The 26,573-nt window shown below is 42.4% G+C and overlaps 3 protein-coding genes across 3 annotated transcripts; 1 reads left to right on the forward strand and 2 right to left on the reverse strand.

The window, feature by feature from the left end:
* Positions 1-7,482: 7,482 nt before the first annotated feature.
* LOC132979884 (extracellular calcium-sensing receptor-like) lies at positions 7,483-11,848 on the reverse strand. The gene is made up of 9 exons (XM_061045716.1): positions 11,724-11,848; positions 11,137-11,431; positions 10,897-10,983; positions 10,457-10,726; positions 9,799-10,005; positions 9,446-9,721; positions 8,687-8,914; positions 8,474-8,597; positions 7,483-8,396 (listed from the first exon to the last, which is right to left on the reverse strand). Exons 1-9 carry the CDS (start codon positions 11,831-11,833, stop codon positions 7,483-7,485), a joined length of 2,511 nt encoding a protein of 836 aa, XP_060901699.1. The 5' UTR covers positions 11,834-11,848.
* Positions 11,849-14,518: 2,670 nt separating this feature from the next.
* LOC132980557 (extracellular calcium-sensing receptor-like) lies at positions 14,519-17,951 on the reverse strand. The gene is made up of 8 exons (XM_061046758.1): positions 17,652-17,951; positions 17,413-17,499; positions 16,966-17,235; positions 16,635-16,841; positions 16,281-16,556; positions 15,845-16,072; positions 15,630-15,753; positions 14,519-15,559 (listed from the first exon to the last, which is right to left on the reverse strand). Exons 1-8 carry the CDS (start codon positions 17,910-17,912, stop codon positions 14,646-14,648), a joined length of 2,367 nt encoding a protein of 788 aa, XP_060902741.1. The 5' UTR covers positions 17,913-17,951; the 3' UTR covers positions 14,519-14,645.
* A 3,665-nt stretch (positions 17,952-21,616) lies between these two features.
* Positions 21,617-25,531, forward strand: LOC132980552 (extracellular calcium-sensing receptor). Its single transcript, XM_061046754.1, has 12 exons — positions 21,617-21,782; positions 21,933-22,066; positions 22,227-22,379; positions 22,464-22,664; positions 22,887-23,063; positions 23,208-23,402; positions 23,504-23,634; positions 23,784-23,880; positions 24,006-24,129; positions 24,276-24,748; positions 24,859-24,939; positions 25,112-25,531. Exons 1-12 carry the CDS (start codon positions 21,617-21,619, stop codon positions 25,466-25,468), a joined length of 2,289 nt encoding a protein of 762 aa, XP_060902737.1. The 3' UTR covers positions 25,469-25,531.
* Positions 25,532-26,573: the final 1,042 nt, after the last annotated feature.

The following is a 26,573-nucleotide window of genomic DNA, read 5'->3' on the forward strand; positions in this document are numbered from 1 at the left end:
GACTGCAGCAGGAAGGAAGGACCTGCGGTATCTCTCCTTCTGACACCGCGGGTGGCGAAGCCTGCGGTGTCATCCTTCTGTCTTTGCCATCATCCTTCTGTCTCCCACCACCTCAACAGGGTCCAGGGGGCAGCCCAGGACAGAGCTGGCCTTCTTCACCAGTTTGTTAAGTCTGTTCCTGTCTGCAGCCGTAGTGCTGCTGCTCCAGCAGACCACTCCGTACAGGATGGCTGATGCCACCACAGAGTCATAAAAAGTCCTCAGGAGTGCTCCCTGCACACCAAAGTCTGCTCTGGCATTTCTTGTAGAGAGCTTGTGTGTTATCAGTCCAGTCCAGCTTATTGTTCAGGTGAACACCCAGGTTCGGTTCGGTTCGGTTCGGTTCGGTTCAATTCAATTCAATTCAATTCAATTCAATTCAATTGAAAAAACTTTATTTGTCCCCAGGGGCACACAGAGCAGTAAATTAACAACAGTGCAAGTAAACGAAACATTTTAACCTAAATATAAAGTGTCAATTTAAATACAACTTAAAGCTTAAACTTAACTTAAAAATACAAAATATAAAAGAGTAGATATAAGTGGACAGTGATCTGTCTAACAGATGTAAACAGATGTAACCATAACTATGTGCAGTAGTGACCAGATGTAAACAGAACTATATGTAGTAAACGAGAAATAAATATATATATACAGAGCTATGTACTTATAAGAGTCCACTATCTCAATGTCCTTTCCCTGGATGTTCACCGGTGTGGGAGAAGTGGATCTGCGCCTGCGGAAGTCCACCACCAGCTCTTTGGTTTTACCCGCGTTGATCTGGAGGCAGTTCCGTTGGCACCAGTCCACAAAGTCCAGGTTGAGTTCTCTGTACTCCCCCTCGTCCCCATCAGTGATGAGGCCAACAATGGCAGAGTCATCAGAGAACTTCTGCAGGTGACAGTTAGGTGTCTTATGGGAGAAGTCTGCAGTGTACATGGTGAAAAGGAAGGGAGCCAAGACGGTCCCCTGTGGGTCCCCTGTGCTGCAGATGACCCGGTCAGACACACAGTCCCGTGTCCTCACAAACTGTGGCCGGTTGGTCAGATAGTCCAGGAGCCAGGATGTGAGGTGCAGGTCGACTCCTGTGTGTTCCAGCTTGTCCCTCAGAAGCATGGGCTGTATGGTGTTGAAAGCACTGGAGAAATCATAGAACATGATCCTCACAGTGCTCCCAGCCCTCTGCAGGTGTGAGAGAGATGTCTGCATGAGGTAGATGACAGCCCCATAACCCCACAGAGCTGGTCTGCACAGGATTTGAGGAGCCTGGAGCTGATGCCATCCGGACCAACTGCCTTTCTGACCTTCAGCTTCCTCAGTTCTCTGTTCACCTGGGCTGTTGTGAGTGACAGGCTGGAGCAGGGGGGCTGTGTGCTGGAAGGTGTGGGGGTGGGGGTGGGGATCGGGTTGACGATGGGGGGAGCAGAGAGTGATGTGCAGGGGGGTGAGGTGGGGGTTGTGCAGTCAGCAGCGGGGGCAGACGGTGGTCGTTGCAGCAGAGTGGAATGGGTAGGGGGAGGGGTGGATGGCTGTTCAAATCTGTTGAAGAAAGTGTTCAGGTCATTCACCCATTCCTGATCCCTAACCAGTTCAGTGTTAGAGTCCTTGTGACCTGAAATGGTTTTCAGGCCCTTCCAGACTCCACTGACATTCTTCTGCTGCAGCTGTTCCTCCATCTTCCTCCTGTAGATGCGTTTCCCCTCCCTGATCTTCCACCTCAGCTCTCTCTGCACAGTCTTCATCTCCTCCTTGTCTCCTGACCTAAAAGCCCTCTTTTTGTCCTTAAGGGGGACCTTTATTTCAGGAGTAATCCACGGTTTGCTGTTGGCAAAACAACGTACAGTCCTGGTGGGTACGGTATGATACACGCAGAAATTAATATAGTCTGTAATGCAGTGTGTGAGTCTCCTCTTTACCCCGTCACGGCATCCCTGTCTCCGTCTCCTCAGCTCTCGGGGAACATTGGGTCTTTCGCCAGTTAGCTTCGCAGTGCTACGGAGGGCTAACAGCTGATCGCGGGTGTAAACAATAGAGCCACTGCTACATGAGACCCCCGCGGTCCCAGATGTAAACAGTAGAGTGAAAAACAGCAGAAATACCAGCGCAAACTCAACAAGAGTTGTGTCCATCTTGTGGAAGTGGATTATGGAAGTAATAAACGAAAAAGAAGCTAGAAAAAAGAGCTATAATAATAAAAAAAAAACAAGGAAAAAACCCTTTTTACGGGCAGGAGCTGCTGTAACATGCAACCACCTCGTGCGGTGCTGCTACTACTAGTTGCTGATGGTGACAAACTGTTGCCTGTTGGAGAGGTAGGAGTGGAACCAGGAGAGAGCTGTACCGGAGACGCCAAGGTGTTGAGATAGGCGGTTGAGGAGGATGGTATGGGAGACTGTGTCGAAAGCTGCAGAGAGGTCTAGGAGGATGAGGATGCTGATGGAGTCGGAGTCTGCAGCGATGAGGAGGTCATTGGTAATTTTAATGAGGGTGGTTTCTGTGCTATGGTGGGGTCTGAAGCCAGATTGGAACGGTTCGTAGAGCTCATGGTTGGACATGTGCTGGTGGAGTTGGGCAGCAACTTCTCTTTCCAGGATTTTGCTGAGGAAAGGAAGGTTGGAGATCGGGCGGATGTTGTTTGGGTCTTCTGGGTTCAGACCTGTCTTTTTGAGGATGCGTGTGACTGATGCCGTTTTAAAGCTGGAGGGGATGGTGCCGGATTCCAGGGAGCAGTTGATGATGTTGACAATGGTGGCGCACAAGAGGGGTAGGCAGGTCTTAACAAGGGCAGTGGGCATGGGGTCCAGGGAACATCTGAAGGGTATCCACAAGTTCAAAGGAGGGGAAATGGCACTGAGGCCGATGTGGAGTGGAGGGAGAAGTGGCCGGTGGGGGTGGTGTAAGTGAGGGGGTGGGGGCAGTAGACAGAAGTTGCTGGTGAATGGAGTCCACTTTGACCTGGAAAAAGTCCAGAAATCTGTTGCAGAGGTCAGGGGCATCTGAAGGGTGAGGGGGTTCAATGGGGCAGAGTAGGCGATTTATGGTTGAGAATACCATTCTGGGGTGGTTTTGCTGGATGCCGATGAGGGAGGAAAAGTACTGGGTTTTGGTGCATGAGAGAGCTTCCTTGTAGGATCTCACATGGTCTCTGTAGGCCTCCAGGTGGACAGTGAGGCCAGATCTTTTATGGAGCCGCTTGAGTCGACGACCAGAGGCCTTCATGGCACAGAGTTCAGCGGTGAACCAGGGGGCTGGACAGGTGAAGGAGACAGTCCAGGTTTTGAGGGGGGCGAGTGAGTTGAGAGTGAGGGACAGGGCAGTGTTGTAGTGGGCTACCCAGCCATTAACTGTGGTGTCAGGGGAATCAGAGGCCAGGTGGGTAGCTAGTAGGTCTGTCATAGCTAGTAGGTCTGTCTGAGTTATATTAAAGCAGTCCAGTAATGACGAAGTCGGAGGCAAAGGTGCAGCTGGGAGTGTCCACATGAATATTAAAATCTGCAAGGAGGAGCGTAGCACGAGACATGGAGCAGATGGAGGTCAGAAGCTCAGAAAGCTCTGATAAGAAGGTGGTGGAGGCTTTGGGGGGGAGGTAGATAAGGACAACCTGGAGCTGTGCAGACCTAGACAGATTAAAGGCAACACACTCAAATGAGGTGGTGTTTGGAACCGGAAGCTCTTTAACCATGAGGTCTGCCCGATGTATTACAGCCAACCCACCGCCCTGGCCCATGGAGCGGGGTTTCTGGATGTAAACGTATCCGGGGGGAGTGGCTTGGTTTAGTGTCAGGAAGTCCTGCTGGTTTTGCCATGTTTCAGTCAGACACAGAACATCTATTTTCCTGTCAGTGATGATGTCATGGATGAGTAGTGCCTTGTTGTTAAGGGAGCGAGCATTCTGCAGCATAAATGAGGCGGTGGTGGATTCGGAAGCAGAGGGTGAGAGAGGAGTGGTACTGTCAACACACACAACAACAGGTATCAGGTTTCTGGAGTGTACGTGTGATTTGTTGTGATGATGTTGTAGTGGCGCGACGGGGCGCCGGTCAGACACTACAGTGGGGATAGCATGGTCAGTGTAAACAAACTTGCATCGGGCAGCCCTATGCACGTAGCGAGGACTGCACAGGAGTCCAAAGGATTTAATGGAAGCAAGGTCGTCCGGAGAGAAGTGGCAGACGAGATTCCGGAGCTGTAGAGCGGAGTATGTTAGGAGTACCATGTCAGCAGCAGGGAGAGCAGTGGCTAGCTGCAGGCTGAAAGCCGCAAGCAACCGGGCGCCAGCCGGGGTCAGGGAAGACCGCAGGAATGAGAGTCCAAACAGGATAAGGAAAGGACCAATTTTGTGGCAGACAGGGGACCCGTCTGGACACAGGAGAGCAGCAGCCGGCAGTCGAGTTGTCAGGTAGGCCTCTTCGCCGCCAGCAGCCAAGCCGGAGTAGGGGGGAAGCGACAGCCAGCGGCAGCCAGCGGTAGCCAGTGGTAGCCAACAGCTGGCGGGCCGCAGGGCGACGGGTCCAGGCCAGGTAGGGAGCCAACGTGGCCGACGATGAAGGACGGTCCACCGATAAGGCAGGTGAGGGTCCAGTGATCACAGATAGCTGAGGATATCCTGAAAGCTGTGCGAGAAGCTAACAGCTGATCGGCGGCTAGCAGCTAACAGCTGATCGGCGGTTAGCGCTAACAGCTGATCGAGATGGTGAGTAGCTGTCAGTTTACACAAACTGAAAGCAGCAGCAAAGTCGATCTGTTTGCAGACTGTTAGCAGACTGTTAGCAGCGGATAAGTAGTAGGGAGAAGCATAGATAGCACAAAGAAACACAATTTTTGTCACGGATCGCGAAGCGGCGACATACACGCCAGCATCCTCGCTCAACCGGAAGCAGACTTTATTTTTTAATCTATGCATACATTTCAGACTGTCGGTTCTGGAACCAAACTCCTGGAGAGAGGCTGGACTCTCTTTTTTTCTGGAGTAGTCCAGGGTGATAGGCGCCAGACGGGTGTGGGGATACTCACAAGCCCCCGGATGAGTGCCACTGTGTTGGAGTTTTCCCAGGTGAACGAGAGGGTCACCTCTCTGCGACTTCAGGTTGCGGAGAGGAAGTCTCTGACTTTTGTATGTGCATAATGCACCTAAGAGCAGTTCGGAGTACACAGCCTTCTTGGAATCTTTGGGTGTGGTCCTGGAAGGGGTTCCGCCTGGGGACTCTGTAGTTCTACTGGGGGACTTAAACGCTTACCTGGGCAACAACGGGGAAAGCTGGAGGCGGGTGATTGGGAGGAAAGGCCTGCCCGATCTAAACCCGAGTGGTGTTTGGTTGTTGTCGCTAGTCATGGATTGGCCATAACGAACACCTTGCACCCTAGGCCAAAGATCGATGATCGACCTTGTAGTTGTTTTATCAGATCTGCGGCCGTATGTTCTGGAGAGGAGCAGGGCTGTTAACTGATCACCAACTGGTGGTGAGTTGGATGAGATAGCGGGGAAGGCTGCTGGACAGACCTGGCAAACCCAAACGTGTAGTGCGGGTGAACTGGGACCGTCTGACAGGAATTTCTCTTTTATCCCAGGGGAGGGAAATGGAGTCCATATTCAAAGCCTCCATTGTGGAAGCAGAGGCTAGGAGTTGCGGTCAGAAGACCGTCTGTAGCTGTCGTGGCGGCTACCTAAGAACCCGCTGGTGGACACTAGTTGTGAAGGAAGCCCAGGGGTCTCTGGAATCAGCTGAGAGGTATCGGGTGGCTCAGAGGGCTGTGGCTTCAGTGGTTGTGGAAGCAAAAACCCGGGTGTGGGAGGAGTTTAGGGAGGCTCTGGAGAAGGACTTTTGGTTGGCATCAAGGTGATTCTGGCAAAACGTCCGACGGCTCAGGAAGGGAAAGCAGGGTTGCCCCAGGCTGTTATTAGCAGGGGTGGAGAACTGTTAATCCGGACTGGAGACACCGTGGGCTGTGGAAGGAATACTTTGAGGAACTCCTGAATCCAGACAACACGTCCTCTGAAGAGGAGGCAGAGAAAATATCAGGGGGAAGCCCTACCACTAACCTTGGCAGAGGTCACTGAGGCAATTAGAAAGCTCCCTTTAGAGGTCTTCCGGGCACGCCCAACTGGGAGGAGACCCTGGGGCAGACCCAGAATACGCTGGAGGGATTATATATCCCGTCTAGCCTGGGAACTCCTGGAAATCCTCCAGGAGGAGTTGGAAACATTGCTGGGGGAGAGGGAAGTCTGGGTTGCTGCTGCCACCGCAACAATAATTCAAGCTTTTTGCCAGGTGTTAAACTATTCTACAACATCTTGGATAGTTGCGACAATGTCCACACTATCCTGCAAGCTATTTTCTCTTTAGTTGGGCACTCCAAAGATATGAGGATGAAGACAGGGATAGCCATATTTGGTACTGTAGAGTGACCATACATTCAGATGACTGGACATAGTCGAGCCCCAGAAAGAGTCTGGCCAAACTGTCCCAGTATTACATCATACTATAAGTGTACTGTTAATGACATTTCTCCTTAATCAAGTAATAAATACTATTTTTAGTCTCTTGAGTCCTTCTTCTTATTGTCAAGCTTCATGAAAATGTCTGTTCTAAAGGTGCCTCACTTATTACACTGTATAATAGAACAGCATTATATGTTTTGGAAACACTTTTTCTGTCACAAAGACAATTTCTAATGTGGAAATACTGAAGGTGTGACTCCATTTTGGCAAAAAGATACAATTCCTCAAACTGACATCCTAGATCTTAACTAAGAATCCATGTTGTGTAATAGAAACATACAAAAATAGATGCATATCACAGTTTGACCAAGTGTAATTGGTTATAGACTGAGGTACTGACACCACAATGTGATCATGTATTCTACTGTGGAGAAGCCCTATGAAAATGTGTCTCCTATGAACATGTTCTATCAGCATCAATGATGTTACAGTGATTATATTTAAAAATCAAAAGTCATGAAAAATAATGAAGCAGCATGTTCATTTAATCATATTTTAGGACACAGTTATGGTTAATAATAATATTGTATCAAAAACACTGGATGTCCATCCTTGGGATCTATTATTGCAGTTACATAAAAAGATGAATGTTGAGGGTGATTTTGACATGGCTGTTTTTAACAGCGGTGCTCACACGGGTTATGGAGAAACCCTAGGAGTGTGATATGATCTGAACTAATGTGTTGTTTTGTAACTTAACTTCTGTGCAAATAATGGATTATATGGTAGAACATGTTCAGCAGGGGATTCATGTGGCACCATTCAATTTGTGGTTATTTCCCCTAAACTGCAGTGTTGTATGATCAGATGGTCTCCTGAAGAGGAGGAAAAGTTGAAAAATGGATGGATACATGGGTATAAAATATTTAAGAAAAACTACTGTCATACCAATAAAAAAATGACCCTTATTGTTGTGTTTATGTAAAGATTTTGTACACAGTGTTTTATGACTTTGTAGCACCTCTCCCCATGATTGCTTTCTTTGTGTTCCTCTCTGGTCTTAGTAGGATTATGAAACATTTGGGTCCAAACAGTGCCACCAACAGACCAAAACTGGAGGCAAGGATGGCAAATACCTCCACTGCATCTGAATATTTCCCTGGTGAGTTAACATAGGCAGGGACAAATGCCCCCCACACAGCACAGAAAATAAGCATGCTGAAAGTGATGAGTTTGGCCTCATTGAAGTTGTCAGGGAGATTCCTTGCCAGAAATGCTAGCAGGAAGCTGAGGATTGCCAATAAGCCAATATAGCCAAGTAATACTGCAAACCCAACTGTAGACCCCACTACACACTCATAAACGATTTTGTCATTGTGATAAAGAGTGTTTTTATGAGGTGTTGGCGGGGAAGTAACAAGCCAAGCAGTGCAAATTGCTGCTTGAACAGATGTTAGAACCAGGACTGTCCCTCTCTGTTGCATGGCACCAAACCACTTGAGAACAGCGCCACCTCCTGGTCTGGAGTCTTTGAACACAGCAAGAACAACCATAGTCTTTACCAAAATACATGAGACACAAAGCACAAAGATAATCCCAAATCCCGCATGTCTCAATTTGCACGTCCATAGCCTTGGGCGGCCGATAAACAGAAGTGAACATAGGAAACATAGTTTAAGTGACACTAGGAGGAGGAAACTGAGTTCGGAATTGTTGGCTCGAACCATGGGTGTGCTGCGATGATGGATGAAGATTATCAGGACGACAGCACAGAGAAATGTGCCCAGCAACGATGTGGTTGTCAAGCAGATACCCAACGGCTCATGATAAGAGAGAAACTCAGTTTTCTTAGGAACACAGTGGTCATGCTGGTCGTTTGACCAATAGTCCTCTGGACAACTGGTGCATTCCATAGAGTCTAGGGAAACAAGTGAGTTATTGCCATTCATATTCAACATACAGTATGTCTAAAAAATATTGAACATAAACACCAACCAGTCTCATTGCTGATTTTTCCCTCAGAACAAGGAACACAGTCGAAACAGCACTCAGGTTGCCCTTTCTTTCTTGCCATGCGAGTACCTGGAGCACAGCTCTCACTGCATACTGAGCGAGGTGGCTGTGTTGGGAAAAAGTATCTTTAATTCTAGAAGACTGCTATAATGACTTTCACTAGGCCTAAAAGGGAAAGGTTTCGAAATAAATTACCTCTTTGGGTTCGAAGTTCCAAAATATTTTGTTTTCATCAATTGTGAGTTCTTCTCCTTTGGAGTGTGACCTCTTAACCTCTCCCACACCATGAACTTTAGTTTTGACATCAGGGAGCCAATGCCAGTTCATGATATCATAGATTGGCAAGACATCACCATTGTCATCAAATGAAACAATATCACCAAATGATGTGGTGAAGTTGACCTTTTGTAAATAATGAACAAGCTACAAATGGGAAAAGACAAAGAAAAATCAGTACAACAAACTATTTTAAAAGAGTAAACATTTTCAAGTTACTTGGTCTGCATCACCATTAAAACATATTACAATGTTTGTATTTGAATGCAAGTTGTAAAAGTCTACATCCACTTTTTTTTGTGTCAAACAAAACATTCAATCAAAAACAACATAATACTTAAACAAATGTTTAATTAATTGATGAAAAGATTATTATGAAGTTGTTCCACGGTACTTTAACTTGTACAGTAGGCCTAATTCAGGAAAAGAGTCACTTTATGTTTTACTTGCGGCTGTTATTGATACAAATTTACATTTCTAGTGGACATTGAAAAATATATTTCAGAAAGGAATAAAAGTCTATATCCACTTGTTATTGTATTTTTGTAAGTGTTTTTAAGCCAGACATTATTCTTTACTATTTTTTTTTCTTTTACAAGAACTTTCTGTAAAAACGCCACATGTTGTGATACATTATGGTACAATGCAGGTTTTATGAATACTAAACTTGTATCACACCTGCCAAGGCTCCATTCTTTGCAAACTGGCACAGCTGTGACCACTGAAAGGCCCTGTTCCTGGCACACAGCACAGCATATTATCCAGGGCATGCGCCAGCGCATACACAGCCTTGTACACATTGTAGTCTGGCCTGAGCTCTGATGTATCCAACAACTCTGTCCCTGCACTCTCTAGATCTTCCTGCCCAGTGCATAATGCTCCCTCCGCTTCAATCCAACCTGCCGGAGCGGGTCCAATTGCGCACTGAAATGTGTACTCCCAAAACTGCTTCACCTGGGGAAGAAAATCAATAATTTTAAAATGACATGAATTTGAAATTTGAGTGCTGAAACAAAGACAAGGGTCATTACTATGCTATTTCCATAGCTGTTGTTGTAGTTTTGGTCAGGACGTATTTGTAGGAGGAATTCCCTGAGCCCTGGTATTTCTCCTCGACGGATGGCGATTCCCAATGTGCCACGCAGGTAAGGCATGAGATGCGGGGCCTGGAGCACAGTGGATGCTGTCCAGGCTTCACTTGCCATCCACTGCCGGCCGGTCACATTTTGCCTCACAACCTGTGAATTGCACCATACTGAAAATAATAATTCACATTGACAAGCAACTGAATGTTATGCAAGTATCTAAGCATATATATTTTAGTTTAATAAAATCATTAAAGGACAGTTTTAAACCACTGTCATATTGTTCATTTTATTTTGGTTAAAAAAATTCAATAAATGAATCATAATAAAATTATCAGAATCACAATTTACAGTAGTAACTGGTAAAAAAAAAAAAAAAGCATGGAATGGCACTAACATTTAATAGCTAAACAGTCAAATTGCAAAACAGTCATTAAAGCAAATATGCAAATATCTGTTTTATGCATACAGGTGAATATATACATCTTTTACATTCAATCATCAAAACTTTTATCTGAAAAAAGTAGTAATTCTATCATTTACCGGAGAAAATATATCACACTCTTTAAATATATTCATCTATTTTCATATGAATATTTCTAACCTCTTCCATAAGGTGAATCATGTGAATCTCGTGGGAAAAAACAATGACCACACGGGCTGTGGATGTTTTAATCAAATTCACAATCCTTCTAAGATCCATGGGGTCATTGTCCCAGGGCAGAATCTTTGTGTAGGCCAGACAACCTTGACCAGACTGTGCCAAGTCTGACTGGAAGGAGCGGGCAACATGAAGCCCGTAGTCATCATCACTGACCAGAAGGCCTACCCAAGTCCAGCTGAAGTGCTTTAGAATCTGGATCATAGCACGCACCTAATTATAGAGACAAAATAATGGAATTCATAGAAACAGTTCAATGTTTGGGATAAAAAAAAAAATTAGATGCTTCATCAAATCCACATAAATTCACTAAATACACCTACTGCTCTTATGCAATGCAAGTAAATATGTACCAAAGTCTGTGCTTTGCTGTTTTAGTGTACCTGGAAAGTATCACTTGGAATTGTTCTAAAGAAGGATGGAAAACGTTTTCGATCACTCAGGCATGGACATGTGGCATAGTAACTTACCTGCGGAAGAAAAGTGAACGCACAAGCAGGTTATCATTTTCATTCAGACTGGTAAATCATTCAAGACACTAAATCTGCAAATTTCATTAAAATAGAGCACATGAAAATATCCTCAGTTAGCATGTTGAAAAAGAGAGAATATATCAAACTTACAATGGGCAATTTGAATAAACCTATCACATCAGACGTGGCAATAGTAAAAGTTGAATATGAATCACCAACAATCCCCAAGACTGGATTGGACCCCACACAGGTCTCATCCAAAAGAATCTGCTCCTCTTGACCACTGGCCAGTGACAGAGACGCACGTAATGCTATTCCAAGTGTGGCACAGTTGTCATAAAGACTGTATCCCACAGTAACATTAGGTAGCAGGTTGGGGTTTTTGTTGATCTCATTTATAGCAAATGCCATGGTTTGAGCACGCCTGAATCCTAGAATATCAAAGCTAACACACAGAATGACACCATCAACAAAAAGCAAAATTACAGATATCCATCATCATCATCCGTGCATGAGAACTTGGTAAAACATACACCAAACAGGCAGGCCTTTGTTACTTTGAACCATCTGTAAACTTTGGTAAAAAAAAAAATTAAAATACATTTTAACACACTTTTTATTCATACTTTAAACATGTCATGTACTGAGCAGTTCCTTTAACATCACATCTCACTTAAATACATAGGTCATAGAAGAATAAATGAAACATTTCTATGATGTGAATGTGTGCAACTCACCCTTGGCACCTCGGCTGATTAGGCTCAGAGGTGAAGGAAAGCTCAGGAAATACGGATGAGTAGTGGAACTTAAACAGTCCACCAAGAACAACATCGCCCTCCATGTGCATACCATTGAAATTAAATTTATTTCGTAATTTACAAAGTGGGGAAAAAGAGTGAATCACAGGTAGAAAGAAAGAAGAAGAGAACATCAAAACCAATGGGAGTATGATAGCAAAGGCACCCATAGCTTGTCTCCTCCTTCGGCCAGTTTTCTATCCGTTTGCACATCACTTTATTTTATACATGGAACTATGTCATCCCCTTTCCTTTAACGTCACCATTTGTTTAATTTGTCACACCAACCAGTTTTGCAGGATGTTGTAGAGGGAGGACCAATGTCAAAATTGATTAAACTGCATAATAATATATCAAGATTGATTCTGTATCTTTAATAAATTCTAAATTGATTTGATCCTTATGGCTTGAGATATTAATATCCACTTCCTACAATTCTACAATTCACTTAGCAGACGCTGTCTATGTGCTTTCATTGTATCAAGAGGTCAAGCATATGATGTTTTTACAAGTTTTATTGGTAAACAGTACAGAGTTGTGATGGGAAAATGTCGTGTGTTTTTAATGATGTTAGTCATCTAAAAAAGTGAGACCAAACATCAGCAATCTACAGCAAGACTCTTTCAGAAGCATTTATAGCACAAACTAACTTTAAAGTCCAGTAGGTGGTAGAAGTATTCCAAGGCATTCCGTACTGACGTCTCTAATTTCAGAATGACTGGCTAGTAAATACTCACAGTAGTATGATTTATTTTTATAGCAAAATGTTGAGATTTACTATTGCTGTAACCCTTCCTTTTACAGTCCCTTAAGTACTGGGTAAATACCTGGTAAATATAGGGTAAGAACAGTAAATCACTGGGTAAGTTACAAACAAGGAGGTAAATACTTAGAAACAACATTTGAATTACTTGAAAACAGTCCCTTGTGTACTGGGTAAATACGAGGCAATTTAGGTCTAGTACATAATTTACTGTTTTTAAGTAATTCAGCTGTGGTTTCTAAAAAATCACATCCCTGTTTCTAACTGTAATTACCCAGTATTTTACTGTTCTTACCCTATATTTACCTGGTATTTATCCATTACTTAAGGGACTGTAAAAGGAAGGGAAAACAGGGCTTGTCCCAGGCTGTAATCAGCAGGGGTGGAGAACTGTTAACTCGGACTGGGGGCATCTTTGGGAGGTGGAAAGAATACTTTGAGGAAGGCACTTTACTTGAACGAGGTTACTGAGGCGGTTGGAAAGCTCCTCAGTGGCAAGGTGTGGATGAGATTCCCCCCGAGACGCTAAAGGCTCTGGATATTGTTGGGCTGTCTTGGCTGACATGCCTCTTCAATGTTGTGTGGAAGTCTGGGACAGTGCTTGTGGAGTAGCATACCGGTTGTGGTGGTTCAGAATCAGAATCAGAATCAGCTTTATTGGCCAGGTATGCTTAAACACACAAGGAATTTTAATTTGGTAAACTGTGCTCTCTTTGTACAATGGTATGACATTAAATATCAACAATAAACACAAAAATAAACAAATAAGCAAAGACTAATATGTACAAGGCTAAATAGGATAATATAAGATACCGGTACATTGGGGGCCTCCTGTTTTTCCGTTCATCCTCTATTATTTGCTCATTAATGAGCTTAACTGACAAAGGAACTAATGAGTTTTTGAGGCGGTTGTGCTTACACAGAGGAACCCTGTACATTCTCCCTGAGTTCAACAAAACATATTCGGAGTGCAATACATGGGAAGTGTCTGATTAAATGCCATTGGCCTGTGTGATGGTAGCCTGCTCAAAAATATCCTGGGGGGCAAGAGGAGCACACATTCCCATGATCTTGCCTGGTGTCTTAACCAGGCTGAGGATCTGAGCTTTATATTTTACTGTTAGAACACCAAACCAGCTGGTGATACCGTACCGTAAAATGGACTCTATTGTTGCTCTGTAAAAAATGAACATAATATTTGTACATACACCGGTTGAACGTGAGATAGACAGACTGATTGGCTCAGCATCGGCAGCAATGCAGGCATTGTGCTGGACCGTTGTGGTGAAGAGGGAGCTAAGTCTGAAATACCCATACCTATGGTCATTAGCTATCGGTAGTGACCGAAAGAATAAGATTGCGGATACAAGCGGCCAAAATTAGCTTTTTCTGGAGGGTGGCTGGGCTCAGCTCTTAGCCTGGGGAGAAGGAAGTCTGGTCTGACTTACTGCGCTTGCTGCCACCACGACCCGAGTTCGGATAAGCGGAAAAAGATGGATGGATGGATGACAACATGTGACCATTTGTTCTACTGTGGAGAAGCCTAAGTGACTCCTATGATAATTTTCTATCATCATCTATGATGTTACAGTGGTTTTATTGAAACATCAGAAGGCATGAAAGATGATGTAGCAGCATATTCATTTAATTATATTTTACCACACAGTTACAGTTCATAGTAATATTGCATTAAAAACACTCAATGTCCTTCTTTGGGATCAATTATGGGAGTTACATAAAAACATGAATGTTGAGGGGGATTTTGTCATGGCTATTTTTAACAGTAGGGGCTCACATTGGGACCTAATGTGTTGTTTTGTACCGAGACATCTGTGCAAATAATGGATTGTACGGTAGAACATGTTCAGCAGGGGATTCATGTGGCACCATTCATTTTGAGGTTTTTTCCCCTAAACTGCAGTGTTGTATGATCAGATAGTGTACTGAAGAGCAGGAAAAGTTGGAAATAATATATCCAAGACAAACTACTGCCATGCCAAGTAAAAAGTAACCCTGTATTGTTTAGTGGTGTTAGGGTTATGTATTGAGTTTATGTATTGTTGTGTTTTTGTACAAATCAGTGTCCCTTACACAGTGTTTTATGACTTTGTAGCACCTTTCCCCATGATTGCTTTCTTTGTGTTCCTCTCTGGTCTCAGTAGGATTATGTAACATTTGGGTCCAAACAGTGCTACCAAAAGACCAAAACTGGAGGAAAGGATGGCAAATACCTCCACTGCATCTGCATATTTCCCTGGTGAGTTAACATAGGCAGGGACAAAGGCCACCCACACAGCACCAAAAATAAGCATACTGAAAGTGATGAGTTTGGCCTCATTGAAGTTGTCAGGAAGATTCCTTGCCAGAAATGCAAGCAGGAAGCTGAGGATTGCCAGCAAGCCAATATAACCAAGTAATACTGCAAACCCAACTGTAGACCCCACTACACACTCATAAACTATTTTGTCATTGTGATAAAGAGTGTTTTTATGAGGTGTCGGCGAGGAAATCACAAGCCAAGCAATGCAAATTGCTGCTTGAACAGATGTTAGAACCAGGACTGTACCTCTCTGTTGCATGGCACCAAACCATTTGAGAACAGCTCCACTTCCTGGCTTGGAGGCCTTGAACACGGCAAGAACCACCATAGTTTTCACCAGAATACATGAGACACAAAGTACAAAGACAATCCCAAATCCTGCATGTCTCAACTGGCACGTCCATAGTCTGGGGCGGCCGATAAACAGCAGTGAACACAGGAAACATAGTTTAAGTGACACTAGGAGAAGGAAACTCAGTTCGGAATTGTTGGCTCGAACCATGGGTGTGCTGCGATGATGGATGAAGATTATCAGGACGACAGCACAGAGAAATGTGCCCAGCAACGATGTGGTTGTCAAGCAGATACCCAACGGCTCATGATAAGAGAGAAACTCAGTTTTCTTAGGAACACAGCGGTCATGGCGGGCGTTTGACCAATAGTCCTCTGGACAACTGGTGCATTCCATAGAGTCTAGGGAAACAAGTGAGTTATTGCCCTTCATATTCAACATGTCTCAAAAATATTGAACATAAACACCAACCAGTCTCATTGCTGATTTTTCCCTCAGAACAAGGAACACAGTCGAAACAGCACTCAGGCTCCCCTTTCTTTCTTGCCATGCGAGTACCTGGAGCACAGCTCTCACTGCATACTGAGCGAGGTGGCTGTATGGGGGGAAAAAAATCTTTAATTCTAGAAGACTGCTATAATGACTTTCATTAGGCCTAAAAGGGAAAGGTTTCGAAAATAAATTACCTCTTTAGGTTCAAAGTTCCAAAATATTTTGTTTTCATCAATTGTGAGTTCTTCTCCTTTGGAGTGTGACCTCTTAACCTCTCCCACACCATGAACTTTAGTTCTGCCATCAGGGAGCCAATGCCAGTTCATGATATCATAGATTGGCAAGGCATCACCATTTTCATTAAATGACACAATATCACCAAATGACGTGGTGAAGTTGACCTTTTGTAAATAATGAACAAGCTACAAATGGGAAAAGACAAAGAAAAACAGTACAACAAACTATAAAAAAAAAAATTTCTTATGTTTTTGTGTCTTAAGTGTTCAGATGTCAGGCATAATTCTTTACCATTAGTATTTTTTAAGATCAACTTTCTGTGATTTAAATCCCCAGATTTGTAGTAGATTATAATTCAGTGAAGGTTTTATGAATACTAAACTTGTATCACACCTGCCATGGCTCCATTCTTTGTAAACTGGCACAGCGGTCCCCACTGAAAGGCCCTGTTCCTGGCACACAGCGCAGCATATCATCCAGGGCATATGCCAGAGCATACACAGCCTTGTACACATTGTACTCTGGCCTGAGCTCTGACATATCCAATAACTCTGTCCCTGCACTCTCTAGATCTTCCTGCCCAGTGCATAATGCTCCCTCCGCTTCAATCCAACCTGCTGGAGAGGGTGCAAATGCACACTGAAATGTGTACTCCCAAAACTGCTTCACCTGAGAAAGAAAATACTTATTTTTTTACATGAAATGAACTCGAAATTTGAGTGCTGAAACAAAGACAAGGGTCATTACTATGCTATTTCCATAGCTGTTGTTGTAGTTTTGGTCAGGACGTATTTGTAGGAGGAATTCCCTGAGCCCTGGTATTTCTCCTCGACGGATGCCGATTCCCAGTGTACCACCCAAGTAAGGCATGTGATGCGGGGTCTGGAGCACAGTGGATGCTGTCCAGGCTTCACTTGCCATCCACTGCCGGCCGGTCACATTTTGCCTCACAACCTTAAAATTTCACCATAGAGAAAATGATAATTCACATTGACATGCAACTGAGTATTATGCAAGTAAATGAGCATTTAGATTTTAGTTTAATCATATCATCAAGCAAATATGTAATACTTCTTACCTCTTCCATAAGGTGAATCATGTGAATCTCATGTGCAAAAACAATGACCACACGGGCTGTGGATGTTTTAATCAAATTCACAATCCTTCTAAGTTCTGTTGGGTCATTGCCCCAGGGCAGAATCTCTGTGTAGGCCAGACAACCTTGACCAGACTGTGTCAAGTCTGACTGGAAGGAGCGGGCAGCATTAAGTCCATAGTCATCATCACTGACCAGAAGGCCTACCCAAGTCCAGCTGAAGTGCTTTAGAATCTGGATCATAGCACGCACCTAAGTATATTGATAGAATAATGGAATTTATATACAGTATATAGTTCAATTCTTGGCATAAAAACAAAAAAATTAGATGCTTCATCAAATCCACATAAATTCACTAAATACACCTACTGCTCTTATGCAATGCAAGTAAAGCTGTACCAAAGTCTGTGCTTTGCTGATTCAATGTACCTGGAAAGTATCACTTGGAATTGTTCTAAAGAAGGATGGAAAGCGTTTTCGATCACTCAGGCAGGGACATGTGGCAAAGTAACTCACCTGTGAATGAAAAGTGAACGCACAAGGGATTTTAATTTTCATGTAGACTAGTCAATAATTAAAGACACTAAATCTACAATATTTATTAAAATAGAGTACATGAAAATATCCTCAGTTGGCATGTTGAAAAAGAGAGAATATATCAAACTTACAATGGGCAATTGGAATAAACCTATCACATCAGACGTGGCAATAGTAAAAGTTGAATATGAATCACCAACAATCCCCAAGACTGGATTGGACCCCACACAGGTCTCATCCAAAAGAATCTGCTCCTCTTGACCACTGGCCAGTGACAGAGACGCACGAAATGCTATTCCAAGTGTGGCACAGTTGTCATAAAGACTGTATCCCACAGTAACATTAGGTAGCAGGTTGGGGTTTTTGTTGATCTCATTTATAGCAAATGCCATGGTGTGAGCATGCCTGAATCCTAGAATATCAAAGCTAACACACAGAATGACACCATCAACAAAAAGCAAATTATACATATCCTTCATCATCATCATCCGTGCATGAGAACCTGGTAAAACATACACCAAACAGGCAGGCCTTTGTTACTTTGAACAATCTGTAAACCTTGGTAAAAAAATTAATAAATGCATTTTAACACACTTTATATTCATACTTTATACACGTCATTTATTGAGCAGTTCCTTTAACATCACATCTCACCTAAATACATGGGTTATAGAAGAATAAATGAAACAATTATATGATGTGAATTTGTACAACTCACCCTTGGCACCTCGGCTGATTAGGCTCAGAGGTGAAGGAAAGCTCAGGAAAGATGGATGAGTAGTGGACCTCAAACAGTCCACCAAGAACAACATCGCCCTCCATGTGCATACCATTGAGATTAAATTTTTTCCGTAATTTACAAAGTGGGGAAAAAGAGTGCACCAAAGGCAAAAAGAAAGAAGAAGAGAACAACATCAAAACACATGAGAGTATGATAGCAAATGCACCCATAGCTTGTCTCCTCCTTCATCCAGTTTACTATCTGTTGGCACATCACTTTATTTTATACATGGAACTATGTCATCCCCCTTCCTTTAACGTCACCATTTGTTTAATTTGTCAAACCAACCAGTTTTGCAGGATGTTGTAGAGGGAGGACCAATGTCAAATTTTATTTTCATTTCATAATATTATAATATATCAAGATTGTATCTGTACATTCTAAATGGATTTGATCGTTATAGCTTAAGATATTAATATCCCCTTCTTATCTGCTTTCAAGTGGTCGAGCACATGATGTTTTCATTAATGTCATTGGGAAAAAGTACAAAGTTTTGTGATGGGATAATCTCATGTATTTTAAGTGATGACAGTCATCTTTAATAAATGAGACCAAACATTAGCCATGCTCTGCAAGACCAATCAATAAGCATACGTACCACAAACTAACCTTGACGTCCAGTAGGTGGTAGCAGTATACCAAGGCATCCGTACTGACGTCTCTAATTTCAGAATGACTGGCAAGTAAATACTTACATTAGTATGATATATTATTAAATACTAGCAAAATACCAAGATTTACTATTGAGATTAAGATTAAGATTTACTTTTATGTTTTTACACTCTGTAAATCATGCAACACACACATAGGCTGAAATATACACGTCAAAGTGATGGAGCTGCCCACAGCGGGCGCTCCTGAGCTGGTGGTTGGGAGGGATATTTGGTGTTTCATTTAAACTCCTAAAATTATAAAATGCCTGTGACTCTCACAAAATCTTTGAATTGTCTCTTTGGTTATCTGGTTTATAGTCCCAGGCACCTGGTTGTAGATTTAGATTAAGCATTGGGTTTAAGAGTTTTGTTTAGCAACCGACTTATCCAACCAGTGTGATTAAAGGAACGATACAGGATACCATACTTGATTGGTCGACTGTCAGACCAGCTTCAAATGAGCAAGGGCCCACAACCCAGGGCACTTTCATACAACATTTGTTTTTGTATTATTCTAATAAGTGGTGGTCATATTACCGCAACTTATATCACTTTAATTTATTATTACAATTATCATTGTAACAACCATCGTTATTGGCCCCCCATTGGCCAAATATTTAACTACAGGTTACCAAATGACATGTTAGGATATGATACCATATCATAAGATACTACGGTATATGACATGTTACAGAACGGTATGATACGAAACGATACAATTAGGGCTGTTAAACAGTTTTATTTTTTATTGCAATTAATTGTCATCACATTTATGTTATTATCCATTATTTTGCATTTCAAACAGTTTTTATATGCTCTTATGTTGTACTTTATACCGTCTTAAATTTGATTTACTTTGTGTTTGGATAAAACTTTGAAAGAAATGAGGAACTTCTGTAGACCAAAAGCAATGACATTAACTTTAAGGTCACATATTGTACTCCTTTTCAGCAAGTTTAAATAAGTCTCAGCGCTCCAAATCTGTATTTTATCATGCCTTTCAACCCTCTATTTCAGTCCTGCTCCGAACAGGCTGTTTCTGTGTCTATAGCGGTAAATGCAAGTGAGCTGTGTTTGACCACGCCCCTCTCTGGAAGAGTTGGGGGGGCTTGGGCTCTCTTGCATCATGCCCTATTGTTTACAGCGAGAAGGCAGACTCAGAGGGCAAAACAAACACCAAGCTGTGGGAGTGTCACCCACCTGGGAGAGGGGTTACTGCCCTTTGTGATGTCACAAAGTGGAAAATCTCCAAACGGCCTATTTGAGCAAAGATTTTCTGAAAAGTGGAGCAGGCATGTACTGTACTTTTCTTGTAAATGGGAGGTTTGAACACGGACAAAGGACACATTTACAAAGGACACTGTTTGAAAAACATGGCAAAGTGTACTTTGCATAATATGTGACCTTTAACCATGGAAATAGAAACTGGCTACAGATTGAAAAGTAAATGAAAACAGCTAAAGTGAATTGGTAAAGGGTAAAACATTTGATGTTCACGAGGTGCAGGAGGAGTACTTTTCACCCTCAACTGAGCTGTCTGGAACTTTTTTGAAGTAAAATGAGCCATTAAAAGGCACAGATGTGTTGTTTATTTCCACACATGGTGGATCACCTAAGGTGCGCTGAAAGGGACAAACTGGCACACGATTAATTTGATTCAATTAATCAATGCATACATTTCGGACCTTAATATTTTGTTGAACATGTTGTCATTTTAATTTAATCTTTCAGGGAGATCTTATTATTTAATTTCCCTGTAGATAATATGTCTAAACATGACAACCCAACCCCTTCTTAGTAGTTTCCCTGTCTATTATAATTATAGTAATGTCAGAATTAACCATGGAGGAGGTTAAAATTGTTTTTTTCTCCTAATCATCTCTGGCGAGACTGTTCATGTGTCTTTCCATGTGTGAAACATTGTGTCCTCTCCAGTTTGCTTTTGCTTTTCATTGTGATTGGTTCAACTGCTGATGACTCATATGACTTTTGAAATGAGGCAAGCATCTGAGTTTTTAAATAATGTATTTCATTGGCCTTTCAAAGACTATGTTGGAGAACAATCTTCTCCAGCAGCACAGATAGCCTTTATGGGGTCAGTATGGAGGACACTGCCTTCTCCCTTACTGTTTATTTTGACATTATTTATTTTCATTTTTCTTGTTTTCTGTGATCGTACTCAGAGTGTGAGCGAAAGGAAAGAACTATATTTGAAGAGAAGTGTGGTGAGGGAAGAGGAGTCTGTATCAGCAAGACTGGGAGGTTTGAGTGATGTTGATTCTATCTCATCTCAGTGTATCAAACTTAGCTACAGTGAGCCTCCCGCCCTGCAGTCTGAAGGGGATGTTGTGATTGGAGCGTTTTTTCCTCTACATTTTCTGGCCCCGCAGCCACAACACAGCTACCAAAGAAAACCTCAGCTCACACCTTGCAGCGGGTGAGGGTATTCTTGATATCTTGTTTAGTCATACATTAAAAATATAAAAAAGTGAGTGACTATTACCCTCTTACTTTGATTTGATCAAAATGTTGTTCATAATCTGTTGACATGGTCGGATTTGGATTATTCTGATATGATTCTTTCCATTTTCTGATGAATTATGATGACTACATCAAACTTTATTGGATTTTCTGCAGCTTTGACTTCAGAGCATTCCGCTGGATGATGACTATGGTGTTTGCCGTGGAGGAAATTAACAATAATTCAAGCTTGTTGCCGGGTGTTAAACTAGGCTACAGGATCTTGGACAGTTGCGACAATGTACACACCAGTCTGCAAGCTCTTTTCTCTTTAGTTGGGCACTCCAAAGAGATGCTCAGTGACATTGGTGCTAGAAAAGAGGGGGTAAAGACTACAGAACAAAAGAGGCAGAAAATAATTGTCCCCGCAATGAAGAATAGAGACACTGAAATAAGCACAACAAAGACAGACATGCTTGAAAACAACAGAAATGACAGATGGGAAAATGTGACCGCAGAGAGAATGTATGATGCAAAATCTGAAACATCCTCGTGTATGGCTGATTCTCCTGTGCCGGTTGTGATAGGCCTGGCATCCTCTTCTCCTACAAGAGCTGTGGCTCAAACTCTTGGCCCTTTCAATATACCACTGGTAAGACGGGAATTGAAACAAATACAGTAATGATGCATAGTATTATAGTTTTCACAGGCTGCCTTTCCTTCAAAATGTGTGTGATAAGTTGTTGGAAATGTTTTTTAAATGTTTTTGAGTTATGTCTCATCTCTGATGAAGTTAATTTGTCTCCCTATAGGTGAGTTATTTTGCCACTTGTACCTGTCTCACTGACAAACACATGTACCCGTCATTCTTGCGCACTGTCCCAAATGATCTCTTTCAAGTTAGAGGTCTTGTTCAGCTCGTCACCTTCTTCAGTTGGCTCTGGGTGGGCACAATAGGGACCCCGGTGAGATAAAGAGCTTTGAATGATCAGTCAAAGTTGGTTAAACACATAAGCATCATTTACAAGTCTTTTCTCTATATATTCCAGGATGACTACAGTCAATATGGTATCCAGGCTTTTTCTACTCAGTTTAAACAACAAGGTGGGTGTTTGGCATTTCATTTGACCATCCCCAAATCACCCACAACTGCTGAGATTCAAGAATTTGCAGACACACTGCAGAGCTCAACCACACAGGTAGTGGTGGTCTTTGCAACTGAGGGACAGTTGGTGGATTTGTTCTTAGAAGTAAGCGCTCTGCAACTCAGTAAATGTTTATGACTATGTATTCATTGAAGATCATTACATAAAGAGTAGATATCTGTTGGATTTCTCAACCTTACTTTATTTAAATCTTACTTATTTTTTCAGTTGGCTGATAGAAATGTGACAGGGATCCAGTGGGTAGCGAGTGAGGCCTGGGTGACCGCTACCCTACTGACCTCTCCACACTTCCACCCTCTCCTAGAGGGCACACTCGGGTTCTCCTTTCCTGGAGTCAGGATCCCTGACTTGAAGGAATTCCTGTTAAATGTCCACCCCTCTCCCAAGCCCGGGATGGAATTGGTCAACATGTTCTGGGAAGAGTTGTTTGGCTGCAGGCTAGAGTTTAGAGATGACAGATCTAAAGACAATGTCGCAGACACAGTGGATATTTTTGTGGAATTGCATGCTCTTGATAACAAATCTGACTTTCAAAACATCTCTTTGCCTCTGGTAGGTCAGATTGTTGAGAACACGAGTTCATTCAAAGAATTGGCTGATAAAAACCATGAAGGTGCAAATGAAAAGCCTATATGCAGTGGGTCAGAGGATCTGAGGTACACTGAAAGCAGTTACACTGATGTTTCTCAGGTCAGAATATCTTATAATGTGTATAAAGCTGTATATGCCATTGCCCATGCTCTGCACACATTATTGAACTGCGATTCTGAAGGAAAGAAACAGGGAATGTGTGAGAAACATATATTCTTTACTTCAAAGCAGGTACGATTTACAACTATATACAACTTAATATTTGATTTCCCTTGTTTCTTATGTTGTGCATTATTTTTGCCTGATGTTTTTTTCTTCATCCTTCAATGCAGTTGCTTCATCATCTGCAGACAGTGAATTTCACCAACCAGTTTGAGGAAAAAGTTTATTTTGACTCCAATGGAGAGCCGGTCCCTCTCTACGACATCATAAACTGGCAGAAAGACAGCACAGGTGAAATCAGGTAGAATATAATGTTTCCAGACACAACAATAAAATGTCCAATTTAAACATTATGCATGATTTTTGACATTTTAAGCAGTCTGGGCATAGGGCTAACTGTGACACACACTGTATCATGGCCCAGGGGTTTAAATGTTATGTTGTGGTTAGATTTGTCAAGGTGGGAAGCTATGATGGTTCAGCTCCTTTGAGACAACAGTTGCAGCTTGAGCAGTTCACGATTGTATGGACAAAAGGACAATCACAGGTGGGACAAATAAATTATTGACTATCTCTTCAATTTCTGAAGAATCTCACCAAATGTGACCTGTGATAAATAATCAAAATCCCTGTTATTTTTCCTTCTTTAAAGCAATTTTCTTTTCTGTTCAGGTGCCTATATCTCAGTGTAGTGCTCCATGTAGACCAGGCAGCAGGCAGGCCAGACGGGCAGGGGAGCCCCACTGCTGCTTTGATTGTTTGCCGTGTGCAGAAGGAGAGTTCAGCAACCAAACTGGTAACAAATAAATGTTTTCTTCATATCCCCTACTGCTTTTAGAAGCAAAATGCCATTAATACCACATACATGTTGTACAGTGAGAAGTCATCAAAGGATTTTGTGTGAAGGCAAACATTGGGTGTGTCCACTTTCTGTCTCTAAAGGTTCCACTGAGTGCACTAAATGTCCAGAGTACCACTGGTCTGACAAAGACAAGGTCAAATGTGTGGCTGGGGTGGAAGATTTCCTGTCTTTTAATGACACCATGGGCATCATCCTGGTCGCACTCACACTTCTGGGTGTTGTCTCAACCACCATCATCACCACTGTCTTTCACCAATTTCGTTGCACACCAATCGTCAAGGCCAACAACTCGGAGATAAGTTTCTTGCTTCTCGGGTCACTCAAGCTCTGCTTCTTGTGTTCTCTGGTGTTCATTGGCCAGCCGTCTGTATGGACATGTAGGCTACGCCAGGCAGCATTTGGCATCAGCTTTGTCCTCTGTCTGTCCTGCCTCTTTGTTAAGACCATTGTGGTTCTCTTGGCCTTCCGTGCTAATCTACCTGGTTCCAGGGCTCTGAAACAGTTTGGTCCCTCTCAACAGAGGACGCTGATCCTCTGCACCACAACTCCTCAGGTTGGAGGGCTGTAGAATTTCCATTATCACCAACTTTAAACATAACTTTTGACTATCATAAGTAACGTTGTGCTTTTTAAAAAGAGCGTATCCTTCTCTATTGGCAACAGGTTTGTCTCTGTGCTGGCTGGCTCTTGTGTGCACCTCCCTTCCCATTCAGAAACCCAACATATCAAGCTGCAACTGGTAAAGTAAGAATAGCATTGTACTGCAGTGTTTTTTTAATACCATTAGAGGACACCAAAGTCTGGAATGTGCAAATTTAACTCAACACAATTACATAACATTTGTTATTCCACACCTTCATGCAAACTGTACACTATCTTTTTTCATTTGTACTCTTGTATTGTTTAACATAATCAGATTGTGTTGGAGTGTAAGGAACCATGGCCCCCAGGATTTTATCTCGTCCTTGGCTACATCGGACTACTGGCCTTCCTCTGCCTCCTCTTGGCATACCTTGGACGCAAACTGCCAGATACCTTCAATGAGGCAAAGCTCATCACTTTTAGCATGCTTATCTTCTGGGCTGTGTGGATCTCTTTCATCCCAGCTTATGTCAGCTCTCCTGGGAAGTTCACTGTTGCTGTTGAAGTATTTGCTATATTAGCCTCCAGTTTTGGACTGTTGTTATGTATATTTGTGCCTAAATGTTACATCATTTTACTGATGCCTGAAAAAAACATCAAGAAAGGCATTATAGGAAGATATAAAAGATGAACTGGGCATTAAGGTTGTATCTGGTTATTTGAATCAATATGTTAAAATGTGAAATAAAATGGATTGCCACATAAAACACGCTTTTGTGTCTTGATTATGACACTATTTTTGGAACAGTGTTTGACTGAAACTAACTCCTTTGATAACAATTAACTACTGACATGGTTGGGTATGTTCCCTTTTACTGCGTAGTGTCTCTAAATAAAACTTTAGCCGGCAAGAAATATATTTTTTTATCTTTTAAATACTAGAACAACAAAAAAGTGCTTCTCTATACAGGCAACAAATAATGTATACAGGTAATGGACAATTCAGAGTCCTTGTATGGGAAATCCTACTTGACAATATTTCTGTAGTACTTTTCTCCTGACGACTTTGTCAATTATGAGTAGGGACTATGAGCAGAGGCATGAAGGCTCCCGCTGGTGACTCATCCATCTACTGCAGCTTAAAAAAATCGGCTATAATGACTGGCCTTGATGCACCTAATTACCAATTGATCCTATTTTTTCTTGGATCCTGAAAGATAGGGACTTTCCGTGTCAAGCAGGATTGCTCGGACGTCCTAACACTGAAGTCCAGGACCAACCTTTTGAAAGACCTCGGCCCTTTGCTGCATGACATCCCCCAACTCTCTCTCCTCCAAACATTTCCTGTCTTTCTTAAGATGTCCGTTCTTATTAAGTCAAAAATGGACCAAAAAAGGACTTTTTTGAAAAAAAACCCCACAATAGTCAATCAATCTTCATTTATATAGCGCCAATTCATAACAAATGTTATCTTGAGATACTTTACAAAAAGCAAGAAATACAGTACTGATTGTTATATAATATACAAAAGAGAAGGTAAAAATAATGGGAAAATCAATAAACCTTAACAGGTGAACAATGCAGTGTACAGTGACGTGGTGGTTATAGGGCCGCTGCCTTATAGTGAGATGGATCCAGGGTTTGAACCCCATATGGGTTTTTTCCCTTTGTAGCTTGAATGTTCTGCCTTTCTCCGTTTGTAATTCTGGACCATGTTTTTGAATGACAATGAATTGGAAACTAAATAAAAAGGGACATTCTGCAAGGCATTCCAGTGGTGTGGTGATTACATGTGA

Source organism: Labrus mixtus, chromosome 9 (assembly GCF_963584025.1).
Source record: "Labrus mixtus chromosome 9, fLabMix1.1, whole genome shotgun sequence".
NCBI lineage: Eukaryota > Metazoa > Chordata > Actinopteri > Labriformes > Labridae > Labrus > Labrus mixtus.